The 15,261-nt window shown below is 55.7% G+C and overlaps 1 protein-coding gene across 1 annotated transcript; it reads right to left on the minus strand.

Annotated features, from left to right (window-relative positions):
• Positions 1 to 1,057: 1,057 nt before the first annotated feature.
• On the minus strand, positions 1,058 to 10,959 carry RASL10B (RAS like family 10 member B). The gene is made up of 4 exons (XM_036836684.1): positions 10,742 to 10,959; positions 7,492 to 7,854; positions 2,688 to 2,812; positions 1,058 to 2,211 (listed from the first exon to the last, which is right to left on the minus strand). Exons 2-4 carry the CDS (start codon positions 7,705 to 7,707, stop codon positions 1,941 to 1,943), a joined length of 612 nt encoding a protein of 203 aa, XP_036692579.1. The 5' UTR covers positions 7,708 to 7,854; positions 10,742 to 10,959; the 3' UTR covers positions 1,058 to 1,940.
• Positions 10,960 to 15,261: the final 4,302 nt, after the last annotated feature.

Genomic DNA, 15,261 nt, shown 5'->3' on the forward strand with positions numbered 1-15,261 from the left:
GCCAGAGGCCTGGGTCCCTCACCCTCACCTCAGGTGCCTCAGAGCTGGGGGTGACAGTGATGGGGCAGGTGAGATGCTGTCACCACTCACCCCATCCCCCTGGTGAATCAGGGGGCAAGGATGCAGGGGATAAAGGGGGGCAGCCCCTCTTCCTTACCCTCCCAGCCACTCCAAGGTGTGGGGGGGAGGGGAGCCACCTCCTCTGCTTCAGAGGGAGGCTCAGAGAGGGCAGGTCACTTGCGCAAAGTCATGCAGCACAGCAGGGACCAGAACCCCAAAATACTGGACTGCCCAAGGTCAGGGCAGTCACTGTCGGGCTGTGTTACCCCCAGTGAGTGGAGCGGGAATCACCTGGGGAAGCAGAAGAGAGAATCGAAGCTTCCCTCTCACGCTGGATCTGGATGAGAAGTTCGCCACCCATGACGCCTCCCCCAGACTCCTCTCCATCACCACCCTGAGCTACCTGGTTTCCTGGTCTATACGCCACAGTTTGGCTACATCGAGGCTAGGCTGTTCTATCCGTCTCTCTTCTAGTAAGGGACCTCGCTATCCTCCCACCAGAGCAGGGCTGAGGGCTCGGCCTCAGGGAGAACTTGGCTAGGCGGCCGGGGACTCGCACCATTTCTCCCGCCCCCCAAATCCCCCAGTAATCCCGCACGTCACTCCTAGTATCTTCATTACTTTTGTTATTTCTAAATCGGTACAAAACTGACAGTGATCAGCTCCGGTGACAAGAGGTAGAAACTGGCCAGGCAGCCGGAGAAAATGGGGCGGAGTGAGTCAAGGCATGGGGCCAACTGGTGTTGGGACGAGGGGGCATCAGATCCTGAGGGCCTCCATCTAGGGGTGGGGATGCCGGTATATCTCCCCTTAGCATAGGGGTTCCCATAATTCTTTTCCCGGCTCTGCCCCTCCCCAGATTAATCGGGGTAATCTGAGATTCAAGGCGGGCAAGGTCTGGGGCAGTCAGCTTGGGGTCAGATGGGGAGACAGAGTCTTCGCTGGCACGACCTGACTGCCTCCCTCCACACCCCGCCCACCACCAGACCCCCCCCTCCCCCCCAAACATCCTCCAGTCTGGCAGACCACTCAACCCAGAAGGGGACGGAGGGCTGGAAGCTGGCATCGTGGAAATAAATCTATCATTTGGGGGCATTCCCTCTCCACACTCGGTCAAGAAAAAAATGTTGAACCCAGGGGGTGATCTGACTTTAGGGTCAGGAAATGGGTGAGGGGCACCCGGCAGGGACGGACCATCGAGTTAAGGCTGGAAGGTAGCTTGTTGCGTCTATAGGGGCTGTTGGGCGGGGAGGTCTCCCTGGAAGCGGGGGGAGCTCTGCCTTCTCCCCCTGACTGATCCAGGACCTCAACCCTCGGACCCCGGTTGTGGTCCCTGGGCCACCCGCATCGCTCCGCCCCGTGCCGGTGGTGCTGACGGTCCGAAGGTTGGCCTCACGAAGAAGGTGCCGGGACCTGCGACAAGGGGCTGGATGAAATGAGAGCCCTGTGAACGAAGCTGGAGGCGGCGAGGGTGGGTAAGACAGCTGAGGACCAACTGACGCTTGGGCAGACAGACAGACAGACACGGAAAAAGAAGACGCGGAGCAATGACAGACACACTCTCTGGAGCAGACGGGTGCGGGCCCGGCCAGGGCAGCACCTCTCCACCCCCGCCCTCCGTGTCACGCGCTCACCCCGAAGCCCCAGGGGCGGCGGCGCTCCTAGGGACCGGGCCGGGCTCTGCACGAACTACAGCACTAAAGGCGGCCGTCCCAGGAAGACAGACGCGGGAGAGGCGGGAGGACGGGGCAGTTAAGGGGAAGCTCCCTCTCGCCCTCCGCCTCTCCCGGGGAGGGCGTGGCTGCGGGGGCGGTCCAGGAGTTCTCTTCCTGCCCCTCCCCGCTCGGGCCTGCGGGGGCTGCGGCCGGCGGGGCGCGGCGTCACATGATGGCGCAGCGGTTGCGGCGCAGCGCGCCCTGGAAGCGCAGGGCGGCGTGCACGTGCTTGCAGCGGGCGCAGCCGACGCTCTTGAGCAGCTCGCTGAAGAGCAGCAGGATGTGCCAGTTGTACTTGGCCGAGCACTCCACGTAGCCGCACTTCCAGGTCTTGCGCACCAGGTGTGACACGTTCCAGCGCGGGATCACGCGTCCGCGCTGCAGGTCCCTCTTGTTGCCCACGATGATGATGGGCGTCTCCGAGGTGCCGATCACCCTGCGGGGCGAGGTGGGAATCTCAGAACCCCCCAGTCTAGTCTCACAACCCCGCCCCCCGCCAGATTTCAAGACAGGCGGGCTGTGCCTGGTCAATACTGCTACTACCATCCATCTGTTCCAGGCGCAGCGCTGTAACTGACACCAACTGATCCAAAAGGTGGATGTTAATGTTCTCCCCATTGTACAGATCAGGAACCTGAGCCTGGCTTAAAGTCATGCGGCTGAGGCGCCCTGGAAGTCTCCTTCCCCGAGCCTCTGCTCTTAACTACTGCGCTAGACTAGCCACCCCATGGTAAGGGTCCCAAAATGAGTTAACAGAAACGGGGATGGCAAAATGTCGTGCGTGTGTGTTTGAGTATGTGTGGGAACCAGAGGCACTTGATCTGTTTCCCTCCCACTGCACCCTTTTCACGGGAAGTGGCCAGCATAGGGGCATCCACTGAGGTGGCAGTGGAGTGTATCCCGGCCCCTCACCTCGTCTCTAGGATCTGCTGGCGGATGGTCTTGATGTACTCAAAGCTGTCAAAGCAGCAGATGTCGTAGACCAGGATGTAGGCGTGGACGCTCCGGAGTCCCCTGCAGCAGGCGTCTGCCCACTCCTGCAACACCCCCAGCCAGCACCAAGGTCAGAGCAGCCATAAGCCCCCAGCCACCTCCCGCCATACACAGCACTCTCACTTGCCACTGCACCCTAAGCCTTGCACACTCACCGATCCCCAGGAAGCCAGGCCCAGGGCACAAGTGGCAGAGCTCAGGTGTGGCTTCCCACCTCCAAGCCAGGATGCGGCAGGGCCGCTGTCTGTCCTGTGCACGCCTGGAGCTGAGATCTGCCTTGTCCCATTTTGTCCCCCAATCCATCCAACCAGTCCTTTGTTCGATTACATTTATTAAGCGCCTCTACGAGCCCAGCCCTGAGCTAGTTGTTGGACCTGTTGAAATCCTCTGTATCTTCCCAGGCCTCAGCTCAGATGCCTCCTCCTCCTCTAAGAAGCCTTCCTGCAAGCAGGGGACTATTCCCTTCATCTTGTGTTCTAAGAACAGTTCAATTATACCTTGGTCAGAGCTGTTTCCATTCCCAGGTCCCCACTTCTGCTGTGAGCTCCTGAGGACCAGAGTCCAGCCTTCCTCATTTTTATATCCCTCCTCCTCCTAGGCTCTTAGCAGGCTCTTTAACTGCACTACCTAGGCTGGTGAACTCTCCACGGTCCTGAATCCCACCTGGTCCGTGCTGGGATCAACCCAATTCCTGCTTGTAACGCAGCCCTTAGATTGCTACCTGATGTGCCCCTTCTGTTTGCTTCACTCTGCCCTCAAGGTTGAGAAGAAGGAGGCCTGAGGAGAAAAAGGTTGAGACTGGATGCCGAATGGGGGCTGATGTAGAGCAGGGCCCCAGGGCAGCTCCACGGAGATGGAACTTCCTGATGAACGCCTGTGGCAAATTCTCTGGGAAGGGCAGCTCAAGCTGAACAGGCCCCAGGCAAGGCTGAGTGCAAGAAAGAGAAGATTCCTTAAGAGATTAGTTAGCTAATTAACCTGCCAGCAGATGAGAATTGCAAGGGCAGCAGCAGAAAGCAGCCAGAGTGTGGAAAGAAGGGCCTCCCTGAAGTTTGGGGAGGCAGAGGCCTCCCAGGACAAGGGGAACTAGGGTTTTCTCTAGGAACTAGAGCCCCGGCAAAAGACTAGAGGGAGAGGCAGGCGTACCTCCGGTGCCAGCTTATGAGCTGAATTGGGGTAGGGATCAGGCATGGAGGACTACAGCTGGTTCTACACTGCAGAGAAGGATTAAAAGGGGAAAGACTTGGGCGACAGTGGTGGAGAGTTCAGTATGACTCCAGAAAAGCACTTCCCGATTGAAAGGCTTAGAAGCTGGTGCAGTGGATTTCTCCAGGGAGATGATGTGGCATCTTTTCTTTGCGCTTAGTTTTAACTTTGGTGCAGGGGGAAGATGCTGAGGACAAATCTGAAATCATAGGAAACCATGAACTGGTTTCTCAGGCCAGGAAAGACTGTATTCCACTGGACACAGGACCTCTGGGAGCTTGGGACCCCAGAGTGTACGCTGTTCCTCCTCCATCCCATGCAAGGAGTGGAGATCAGCAGGAAGTGGGAGGGATGGGGAAATAGGCAGGAGGCTCCCACATTCTTCCAGCTCTCTGCTGGGGAGAGGGAACAGCTGCTAGCCTTCGAGGGTGACAGCCCCACCTCTCTCCCAACATGCTACCTCCTCAAGGGGGCCTCCAGGCTGCCTCCCACCCACTCCTCTCTGGGGGCTCCTAGAAGGGAGAGGAAGAAGGCTCCCTATTGGCTGGGTTGTCCCTTCACCCCTGATTGAAGGGAGGGAGCAAGGAAGCTCAGCTTGCCTTCCAGCTAGCTCCATGCAGCATTCCAGATGGTAAAAGACCACTTGGGGCTGCATCAAGACAGAGAAGGAGCAATGGAAACCGAGTCCAGTTCCAAGGACACAGGAGCTGAGGGAGCCTCAGCCACCTGGGTGCCAACCATGCATTTGCTGCTCATTTCTTTGGTGGGTTGCACACGCCCTCTAACCTCAGCTTCCTTCTCTGATAGGAGGAGAGAGGCTGCAGAAGCAACAGCTGAGACTCAGACCCTAGAAACGCCGCTCTCCTGGGCTGGGTCTCATCTGGCACTGGGGAAGAATGCATTCTTATTTTCAGACGGTAACCATTGGGATTCTACTATTTGATCTTCGGGGCATGCAGGATCCTGTCTCAGCATTTCTTTGCTCAAAGTCCCTTTCTTGTGTTTCAGGGGTGAAGTCTTGGACATCCTTGGAGAGTCCAAAACTCAGGGTCCATCAGGAAGAAAAAGGCCAATGATCCAACAGAAAGATGAGCAAAGGCATTAATAGTTTTCAGAAAAAGAAAGGCAAAGGCCCTCAAACATATGAAAAGATGCTCAACTTCACTCATAATCAGAGATGTAAATAAAAAGTACACTGAGGGCTTCCCTGGTGGCGCAGTGGTTGAGAATCTGCCTGCCAATGCAGGGGACATAGGTTCGAGCCCTGGTCTGGGAAGACCCCACATGCCGCGGAGCAACTGGGCCCGTGAGCCACAATTACTGAGCCTGCGCGTCTGGAGCCTGTGCTCCGCAACAAGAGAGGCCGCGATGGTGAGAGGCCTGCGCACCGCGATGAAGAGTGGCCCCCGCTTGCCACAACTAGAGAAAGCCCTCGCACAGAAACGAAGACCCAACACAGCCATAAATAAAATTAATTAATTAATTAATTAAAAAAAAAAAGAAAATGCTCCCTATTAAAAAAAAAAAGTACACTGAGATTATCCTATCTCATCTATCAGACTGTCAAAAATCCAAAAGTTTGTCAATACACTCTGATGGCTTTAGGGAAACAAGCGCTCATGTAACATCCCTCACAGGAGCACAAACTATGCACCTTAATGGGGGGGAGGGTGGCGGGGTGGAATCTGGCACCTTCCAAACTCCAGTTGCATTTATCCTTTGACCTAGCAATGCCATTTCCAGAAATCGATCCCACAGATATGCCTTCCTGTGTACAAAATGACTATTACAAGGCTATTCACTGTGGCATTGTTTTGAAGCAAAAGTTTGGAAACAACCCACTTGTCCAGCAAGAGGGGACTTCATAGTACATCTTTCCAATGGAATACAGTGTAGCCATGAAAAAAGAATGAAGAAGACCTCTAGATACTGACATGGAAAGACCTCCAGGTTAAAATGTCAAGCCAAAAAAACAAACAAACAAAGAAAAAACCCAAACAAACAAACAAAAGGTGCAGAACAGTTTTGTTTTTGTTTTTTTTTTAATGCAAGAAGGGGAGTGGAATAAGAATACATTTTCTTATTTGTGTAAAGAAAAACTGGAAGTGTGAATAAAAAAACCAATGAGAATGGCTATAGAATGGGGCAAGAACTGGGGTAAAGAGAGCAGGGGTGGGACTGAGATTTCTTTGGGTGTACTTCTTGTTTGTTTGTTTTAACAAAGTTTGGGCTTTTAAATTGTATCTTCCCGATTCCAAAATCGAAATTACAATTTAAACACACAACAAAATGTGAAAAATAAACCCAGCTCAATGCACAGGACCAGAGCGGGATCTGAGCATCCACTCAGGCTACTGTTAGTCTCCTTTGGAGGAGAACTAGAACACCTGACCTTGGACCCACTGCCCTGACCTCACTGTTTCCAAGGCGTGATGTGTGTTTAAGGCTTTTGTCTTTGGTGCTGACGCTCCCACACCTGGGACGGGAGAGACAGGTGTCCCCGAGGTTGGGCGAAGGTCCTCCTGCCCGGAGTTGCTAACACAGTGCTGAGCCTGAGCCCTTCCCCAGCCCCCAGCCCCCAGCCCCACCCGAGAGATTGCTGTATTTGCACAGTTACAACTGGCCAAGCGGTGGCCCCTGCCCTCCGGGCCTCCACCGTGCCTAGCCTTCCTGGAGAAACTCTGCGCTCTGGTCAGGGGCTTCTTTGGTGAGCCAACATGTCTAGGGTTCAGCTTCCCCCTGCACCCGACCCCCGCTCAAGCCAAAGGTAGAGAGCAGGAAGAAGGACCCGGTCTGCAGGCTGGACCCTGTAAGCCAGGGCACTGGGGGCATCTGAATCCAACCCCTGCAGGAAAGGCTGCCCCGAGGGCCAGTCCTGAGGTCAGGGGACAAAGCATCACTTAAGAGAAAAGGCCCTTGGGCAAGAGATCTGATTGGGGTCTCCAATCTCTGAGAACACACCTTTCCCAGGTCCCAGCCTTTTCTTCTGCTGTCCCTTCTACAGACGATGTGGGTCTGAGGCCATGGGAGGCAGTGCCCAGAATATTAACAGGCATCCGGCGCTCTATGCCTTTCTCTCCACTGCCCTTTACCTGCCCAGATCCTACCTAGCTGAGACATCACCTCCTGTGACCCCCACCCTCACACCCCTTCGTGGGATAGATGCCCCTTAAGGGCTGTCTTAGTTCCCCGCATCCCCTGCAATCATGACACTCATGGAACTATGTAATAGTTGACTGTCTTCTCACCAGACTATGAGTTCCTTGAGAGCAAACTGCTCTGTTTTGAGCACCATTCTACCCCAGTGCCCACCACAGGGCCTGGTACACATTAGACATTCATCAAATATTTGTTGAATAAACCAGTGCACAAATGAATGGATTCCTGGCACGGCTCTAAGTAGGGTGGCCCGTGGTGCAGCGCGGAGTTCTCAAAGCCAGCAATAGGGCGGGAGCCAGGAGAGGGTTGGGGTCCAGGCTCTCCTCCACCCTGTCCCCCCCACCCCCCGCCCCCCTACCTGCAGCGTGTTGACAGGGAAGGCGCTGATGGGCGGGAAGTCGAGGATCTGGAGGTCGTGCACGTGGCCGTTCATGACGACAGCAGGCAGGTAGAGGCGGCGGGCGGTGGTGGGCACGCAGACCTCGCTGAACTCGTTGTACAGGAACTGGCGCACGATGGCACTCTTGCCCACGCCTCGCGCCCCCAGCACGGCCACCCGGTAGGTGGAGACCATGCCTCCCGCCCCGCTCCGCCACCTCGTCCTCGCCGCTGCCTGGGGCTCCCCCGGGCTGCATATTCCAGGGGCTGGGGGCTCAGCCACCGTCAGGACCAATCATCGCTGCCCCTGCTTGCCCTGGGCCCTCTGCGGCCTCCACCTGGACTGTGGAAACAAGAGATGGGCTTGGTGGGCTGCCTTCTCCTTGGACACATCCTGTACTTTTCCACCTTGGGGACGTCACTGGAGCTGTTACTACTGCCGCTTGGGATGCCTTCCCTTCCCCAGAGCCCTTATCCCATCTATCCAGAACCTCCCCATCCTTCCCTCTCCATTCTCCCTGCCGTCAATCCCATCAGTGGGAATCAATCTTTCTTGACTTGTATTATGACCTGACTTTTGGCCAGTCTGACTCCCAGACCCGGGCGGGCCGCAGAGCGGAGTGGAAAGAGAACTAGACTTGGCTTCAAGTCCCAGCCTTCCCACTGAGCCTGGGGCAAGACAGCAACGCCTCGCAGTCTTGGTCTCCCGGTCCTCAGGGGTGAGACCAGGCCAGTGTGTCTCCGTGGAGGCAGTCCTGGTGTTTTGTGGAGAGAGAATTCTTTATCGAGCAGGGCATTTCACATCCCCAGCTGCCTGGAGGTACTTGCCAGCAGCAGCCTCTAGTGACCATGATGACCCAAAATGCGCTCCCCCCACCTTCCCAAGCACCCCCTGCTGAGAATCCCTGGACTGGCCGATGGCTTTGGCTCTGGAGCGCGACACTTGTGGAGCAGTTACTCTAGGTCAGCATGCCCACGTGGTTATCCTTAGTCGATACAGTATCCCCAGGTGATAGGTATTCCCACTTTGGAGAGAAGACCCAGAGGGAGGGAGACACGAGCCCAGGCACACAGCTGGGAAAGGCGGCTACTCCTTTCTACAATGTCGCAGTACTTCAGCTTCCAAGTTTAGTGATTCTAGCTGGCGAAGGCCACAGGCCAAGGGCTGTGTCTGATTATCTGGCAACCCCTTGAGCTCAGAGGACCTGGCGTGCAACAGGTGCCCGGGAAAGGGCTGCTACAGGATTGAACCTTGACATGGATTCGTTAGCGCCTTGCTTGCTCAGTTTCAGTGACTTTAGAGCATGGGTATAAATCCCAGCTCTGATGTTTCCTGGCTGTGGGTCAGAGGGCAAATCAACTGCCTGATCTGAGCCACATTCTGCACACTTATAAAGAAGGATCATTAGCCCCTACTTCTGAGATAATCCAAGTAAACCTCTTAGCCAGGTGCCTTCTCTTTCTGTTGAGGATGGTGACCAGGGAGGCTGGTACATGCCTGAGACCTCCTGTCTGGGAACTACTCCCAGGAGGGTGACACCAGTGCCTGCTAAGTGGGTCCAAGGCAGATGGGTTTGCTGGGTTTGGATGGGGCCATGCTTTCCAGCACATATGCATGTTTTCTCTGTGGATGCATGCCCTTTCCACATATTCACAGCTCACAGCTGAATGTCCCTCAGTCCAGTCCATCCCGGTTCAGAGGACCCAATCCACAGGGCATGTGCACATACAGCATAGTAAACCAACGGCAGGATCTGGAGTGAGATCCACCAGCGTTGGATTCTCCGCTCTGCCACTCACCTAAAGTGTGATCTTGGGCAAGGAACATCATAGGGTGTTGTGAGGCCGTGCCTGCACAGAGTAGGTGTTCAATAAACAGTGGCCATTGTTATGCACAGGGGTCCTTCACTCATCGAAGGCTTTCCACGATCACAATGGGACCTCCTAGCCATCCCAGATGGGTCACTCTGCACTACTGCACTGTTGCTCACATACATGTAGTGTGTGTTTGTGTGTGCGTGCACGCGTGCGTGCAATTCTCCCCATTTTATTGAAGGTAAAAACAAAACCAAAAAAAAAAAAAACCCACAGATTTAGGGACGTGAAAACCACATAGCCAGTTGAGCTGTCAACTAAGACTAGGACTCTTATCTCCTTCCAGTCCCATGCAGTGTCCTTTCCCCAACAAGTGCTTCTCTATTTCTGTGAGCTCCCAACTGGGGGAAGTACCAGCCCCTCCTCCCCATAAATCCCTCCAGGGCCCTGGGCTCCTCAGGCATCCCTGGACACTGTCAGCATGGCAGAGAGCCTCAGCTGGGTTAATTACATAACCAGCACAAGCAGGTGGGGAGGGGGCACCTTAGGGGAGGAAGAGAAGGCAAAGAATGCCAGAAGCGTCCCGGCCTCCCCCTGGGTGTGGCAACTTAGAGGGATCTAGGATGTAGCCTACCTGCAGATTCTCCTGGACAACCCATTCCCTGCCCTGAAATCAACCCTTTCTGGGGGAATAGCTGGGAAATAAAAGCGGGGCACAGCGCTAGAGCCAGGGAGGGGGTGCCAGAGAGGCCCCTAGGCTGGGGACAGCCTCCTGGAAGTCACCAGGCCCTGACTCAGAGGTGACTGGTGTCCCCTCCCGCTTCCCAGGCGGGGGTCCTGGGTCTAAGTGTTTGTTAATGCAACATCCCCATCTGGGTGGGGGTGGAAGAGGGCTGTCCGGAGAGGCAGGGACCAGGCCCCTGAGCCTCCCTCCCCAAGGCCTGTGCCCTGCAGTGAGTCTGCAGACAGCGCCCGGGGACATACACTGGGGCCAAAGCCTGCTTCTGGTTCCTCTACCCTGGACCTGGACGCCTGAGTCCCAGCCCCAGACTGAGGGCGGGGGCTTTGCAGGTCCCGTGGGCCGAGTCACACGTCTGCCCGCTGTCTGTCCCCATCACATTCATGTGGGAGTGGGTGGGTGCGGGCGTCGGAGGATGCTGAGCTCCCTATGACCTGATTGGTGGGAGTTCTGGGTGAGGGGGATGCCGGAGCCCAGCCTGCTCTCCGCCTCCAGCACCTCGCAGGCACCCCCCCCCCACCCCGCCAGCACCAGCTCTCACGTGGCCGCCCCGCGCCGCTTCCCAGCCAGTCCGCCGGCCCCCTCCTCCCTCCTCGCCCCCGTCGCCCCCCCCCCATTCCCCCACCGACCCACCCCGGCCCCGGCCCGCCCGCTCGCCCAGCCTCCCGCCGCTTACCCGGGGCCGTCCTAGCTACCCCCAGCCCGGGCCGGCCGGCCGGTGGGGCCGCGCTCCCCCCGGGCTCCGGTGCTGCCCCCCGGCTCCCCGGCCCGGGGGGAGAGAGGTGGGAGCGCCCCCGGCTGCGCAGTCGGGGCGGGCTCAGGGCGGGCGCGGGGGGGGTAGGTGCTGGCCGCCGAGTGGGTAGGACACCTCCAGCCCGGTTGTCCCTCCGGAGCGCGCCGCCCGCTCGCGCTGGGAGGAGGAGGAGGCGGGAGCGGGGCGGGGGGCGGGGGGCGGGGGGGGCGTGCCCCGCTGGCGTTCCGCTGGGTCCCTGAGCCTGCCATATTCACTTGGGAAGCCCTGGACAAATTCTTTAATCCCGAGCCTCGACCTTCACCCCTCCCGACTGTCCCTGCGGTATTTTTAGCTCTAACCTGGAGGGCTGGGAGAAAGGGACCGGAAAGGCCCTAAAGCCTTTGGCTTCACTCCATATCCCACCCCCGCCACACACCCCAGGTTCCCTCTCTAGGTCTCTTCTGACCCTTCCCAGTTCAGTCACCGGACGGGCGCCCACTGTGTGCCTTGCACCGTGTGCTAGAGAGGCATCCAGACTCCTCTCCTCCACTCCACCGGAGGGCTGCGAAGGGTGGTCACTTTCACCTTTCACTGCAGCAGGGAAAGAAGAGCAGAGCAGGCTGGCAAAGCAAAGCTCATCCCAGGCCAATGAATGACCTCCATCCCCTGAAACGACTGCTCCCCTCTCCTCTCCAGACGGGGTGATACCAGCATTTGCCAGGGGAGAGGGCAGAATCGCCCGTGTATTTATTCTAAAACAATCGTGATCAGTGTCATTCCTCACGGGTAGCTAACATTTAATGAGTATGTGCCAGGCAATGTGCTCCCAGCTTCGCCTGCATCTTCAAAGTTAAGGCTCACAATACTATGAGGTAGATTCTGTTTCCCCCGTTTTACAGATGAGATAGTTGAGGCTGAGAGAGGCTGAGTGACTGGTCTTACTGAAGTGTAAAATGCGGAAGACAAAAATTGGGAGTCTCAAGCGGGGCAGCCACTGACGAACTTGGCCAGGGGCCCACAGTTCATCAGGGAGGCCAGAAGCACACATGTGGTGCGAATACGTGCTGTGTGCAGAGTCAAGGTTCTGGGGAAGGGTAGAGGGAGCAGGCCAACTAGTGAGAGGAGTCAGTGGAGGCTTCAGAGGAGGCAACTTTCAAGGAAGAAGCCTTGAAAGAAGTGGATTTTGGGTGCCAGGGTGGGGGAGGGTGTGGAAGAGGAGGGTTCAGATGAGAGAAGTTGGGAGCAATTACAGGGGTTTGAGAAGGGGGTCCACGACACAGACAGGCACGGGGGTGGGGGCGGGGGGCTGGAAGCACAGGGAGAGGAGGCTGAGAGGTTGGTGGAGGTTAAGTCACGAAGGCCTTGATTGCTGAGGAAGGAGTTGGGATCTAGCCCTGTCTGGCTGGGATAGCCTGGAAGGGTTTTGAAGCAGAGGTGCAGGGAGGAGGAGGTGGAAGCTGGGAGAGATCTCCCAAGTGCTTTTACCCCTGGACCCAGCATCCCGCACTGTGACTTCCTATTCTTTCTAGTACTAGTGGGCTGAGCACCCTCCCGCTCGCTCCCCTTCCCTCTCCTGTCCAGACAGACAGTACAGTGGTTACGAGCCTGGGCTTCAGAATCAAGCAGATCTGGACTTAGGCCCTGGCCCCTACCACTTACTATGTGACTGAAGGCAAATTACCTGAACGCTCCGAACTCTATGCCTTATTTGTAAAATGAAGAGGTGACCAGTTGTCCCCACAGCATAAATGAGCCTGTGGTGTGTAGAGTCTGTAATGCAGTGCCTGGCGTGGAGTCTGTGTGGCCTTTCGTTTTTCTTTTCTGTTTTAGAGACACAGCCATTCAGAGGGAAGGTTGAACATGACCTTGGGAAAGCGTTTGCATTTATGCTAAGACGGCTCCCGCCCAGGTGTTGGGTAGGGCTTTGAGGAGAAGGGCCAGGGCAGCTAGAAGCAAATGCAGGGCTGAGAAGGATACAGGGGGCCCCCTCCTGGAGTGCCACTTTTGTTCTGGAGGCATCAGATTTACTGGCCCTGTGGAATCGCAACAGTCAACCAAGTCAACCAAGAGACTCCTAACTTGATTAAATCATCCAGGGCACTACCAATCCCCCCCACTGTATTTGAAAATCTTTCATTCTTACCCCGCCCAAGGATCCCAGAATTTATGTCTACTCCCCCAGGCTATGGCCCGCCATTCTGGTTCTATTTCAGCCCAAGGGAGACTAGAAACCAGAAATCATGCAATGCTCACACACACCTTGCGGCCAGGCTTCTCAGAATTCTCAACTTAGCTATACTAGGAGAACACAAAGCCACAGGTTCATTACGGGGCCTCACACTGGCTTGCAGTGATAGGTCATTTAAAGCATTATATCTTATATAAAAAACAAACCCATAGTGTTAACATAAAATGCAAAATGTGCTTGAATTTAAGACTCGGTTAAATCATCTTGGTTCGCTGAGAGTCACTTTGGTCTAAGGATGTACGCCCCTAGGAGCCTGTTCACTCTCTTCTATGATTAGGGTTACCTTGGTGAAAAAACCTGAGAGGCTCTGTCTGTGCCTCTGGTTCGGCTGAGAACGCCTGAGGTTTAAGGGGATGGAATGCATGGGTCCACCTGCAGCAGCTGAAGCCCAGACACGGAGTGGGACAGAGAGGACGAGGACCCGAACCTGCCACTCCGCCGCCCTTGCTCCATCGTAGCCGAGGATCCCACTGGCTTTCAGAAGCTGGCTAGCCAGATCCTGGTGCCTTCGACCGTAAGTGGAGAGTGAATGAAACAAGGGAGGGAAAGCCAGAGGCTAGGCTAGACTTGAACATCCTCCTCTAACACCTACCCGGTGGGAGAAGGCGGGTAGTGGAGTTCTCTCAGTCCCAGAGTGTTGGGGCAGTCCTGTCTCAAAAGGGTAATTCCGGAAATTAAGTCCATCTGGGTCTAACCAATCCCTAAATTAGTCTTCCTCTTGTTGGCAGCATCAGGAACGGCAGGGCAAAAGCTAAATGAGAAACTGAGATGGCAAGTTTGGAGCCAACTCGGAAACTTTTCAAGAAACATCCTTGTTGCTAATAACATGTCTGGGGGCTGGTGGGGATTCTAGGATTAGTGTTCAGGAGACAGAAATGGGTAACAACGGGGGAGGTGTGATCTTTCCCAAGTGCCACACCAGGTATTAAAATAAACAGGCTCTTGCCTCCTGGAGCTGGGGGTGGCAGGAAAAGAAATCTGGGTCCAAGCAAAACCAGAAAAAGCATCAATGCATGAGGTGGGAGTAGGAAGGCTCCAACCCGGGAGTCCTCAGCTGTTCTCTGGTCTCAGAAACAATGTACCTGAGATCTCAGTATTTCTTAGTTGCCACTGGTGGCGGGGGTGGGGGCAGAGAAGAAGGGTGCAATCTCAGGTGGAGGTCTGGGGGCCAGTATACCCTGCTTTTGGAGACTGAACACACTGGGACCTCAGGGGCTTAGCAAGGCTGGCTTTTGGCCTGGTGGCACAGATGAAGGGAAGCTGTAGTAGTTAAGGGCAGAGGGAATCAGAAGACGTGGCTCTGCCTCCTCTCACCTGAAAAATGGGGATAACGCTCTCAATTCACGAATGGGCAGGCATCTCGTGCATGAAAGTGCTTTACCGTTTTTCAACTGCCACAAGAGCACCATTACTGCAGGAGAGGCAGGAGGCAAACAAGTGTGAGTCCTTCTCTGGCAGTGATTCTCAATCCAGCACTTCTAGAAACATCTGAGGAGTTTTTTGAAATGCACATTGCCCCAGGCCCCACCCGACTGGCCAAGAATCACCAGCCTTTTGTGAAAGCTCTTGGGTGATATCAATGTGCACCCAAGAGTCGAAAGCTTCTGTCCTAAGGATTTTCTTGGCCAAAATTGACATTCTTAGCTGGTGAACCCAATTAGACCTCAGTCAGGCCCATCCCTCTTCATGTCTCTGACTCTGAACCTCCGCAAAGACCACCCTGACCCCACTCCACCCCAAGTGTTATTCCAGTTAGAGCTCGGGCTAACTGCAGCCAGCACGTGGAGACAACCAAGAGTTCCTAGCTGCCAAAGGCAGCTTGTTCATGGTGTTTGGACATCCGTGTAATGAAAGCAGTTACTCTGCTGAGCACGGTGCAAAGCACCTTACCTACACTCACTCTACTGGTGAGAGAGGCTCAGGGCATCTGGGCATTGGATCCCTCAGCCTCCTTCCCCCACTCCAGGCTGTGGGAGACTTCAGACGCTGTCCACTCATCACAACCAGGGGCAGGGCCTCTAGCTTGACCACACCTGGCTCACGTGTCCCCGGCAACACAAATGCAGGTGATTAGATCTGAACTCCCTGGCAAGTTTGCTTGAAAGCAGCATTAATTCTATCCACTTGGGAACATGCAGGCCCTGAGTGCAGATCTGAGAGGCTTTTATAAATTCATTAGTGAAACGTCCTGGGTAAGAGGACACCGATGAGCAGC

Source organism: Balaenoptera musculus, chromosome 20 (genome assembly GCF_009873245.2).
Source record: "Balaenoptera musculus isolate JJ_BM4_2016_0621 chromosome 20, mBalMus1.pri.v3, whole genome shotgun sequence".
Classification (NCBI taxonomy): Eukaryota; Metazoa; Chordata; class Mammalia; order Artiodactyla; family Balaenopteridae; genus Balaenoptera; species Balaenoptera musculus.

Bases quoted from the DNA above. Each gene is read 5' to 3' on its own strand.
- RASL10B (XM_036836684.1), bottom strand. From the start codon at position 7,707: ATGGTCTCCACCTACCGGGTGGCCGTGCTGGGGGCGCGAGGCGTGGGC. The intron at 2,813-7,491 runs GTAGGGGGGCGG...GGGGTGTTGCAG, and splicing joins TCCCTGTCAACACGCTGCAG to GAGTGGGCAGACGCCTGCTG. The intron at 2,212-2,687 runs GTGAGGGGCCGG...CTCGCCCCGCAG, and splicing joins CAGCAGATCCTAGAGACGAG to GGTGATCGGCACCTCGGAGA.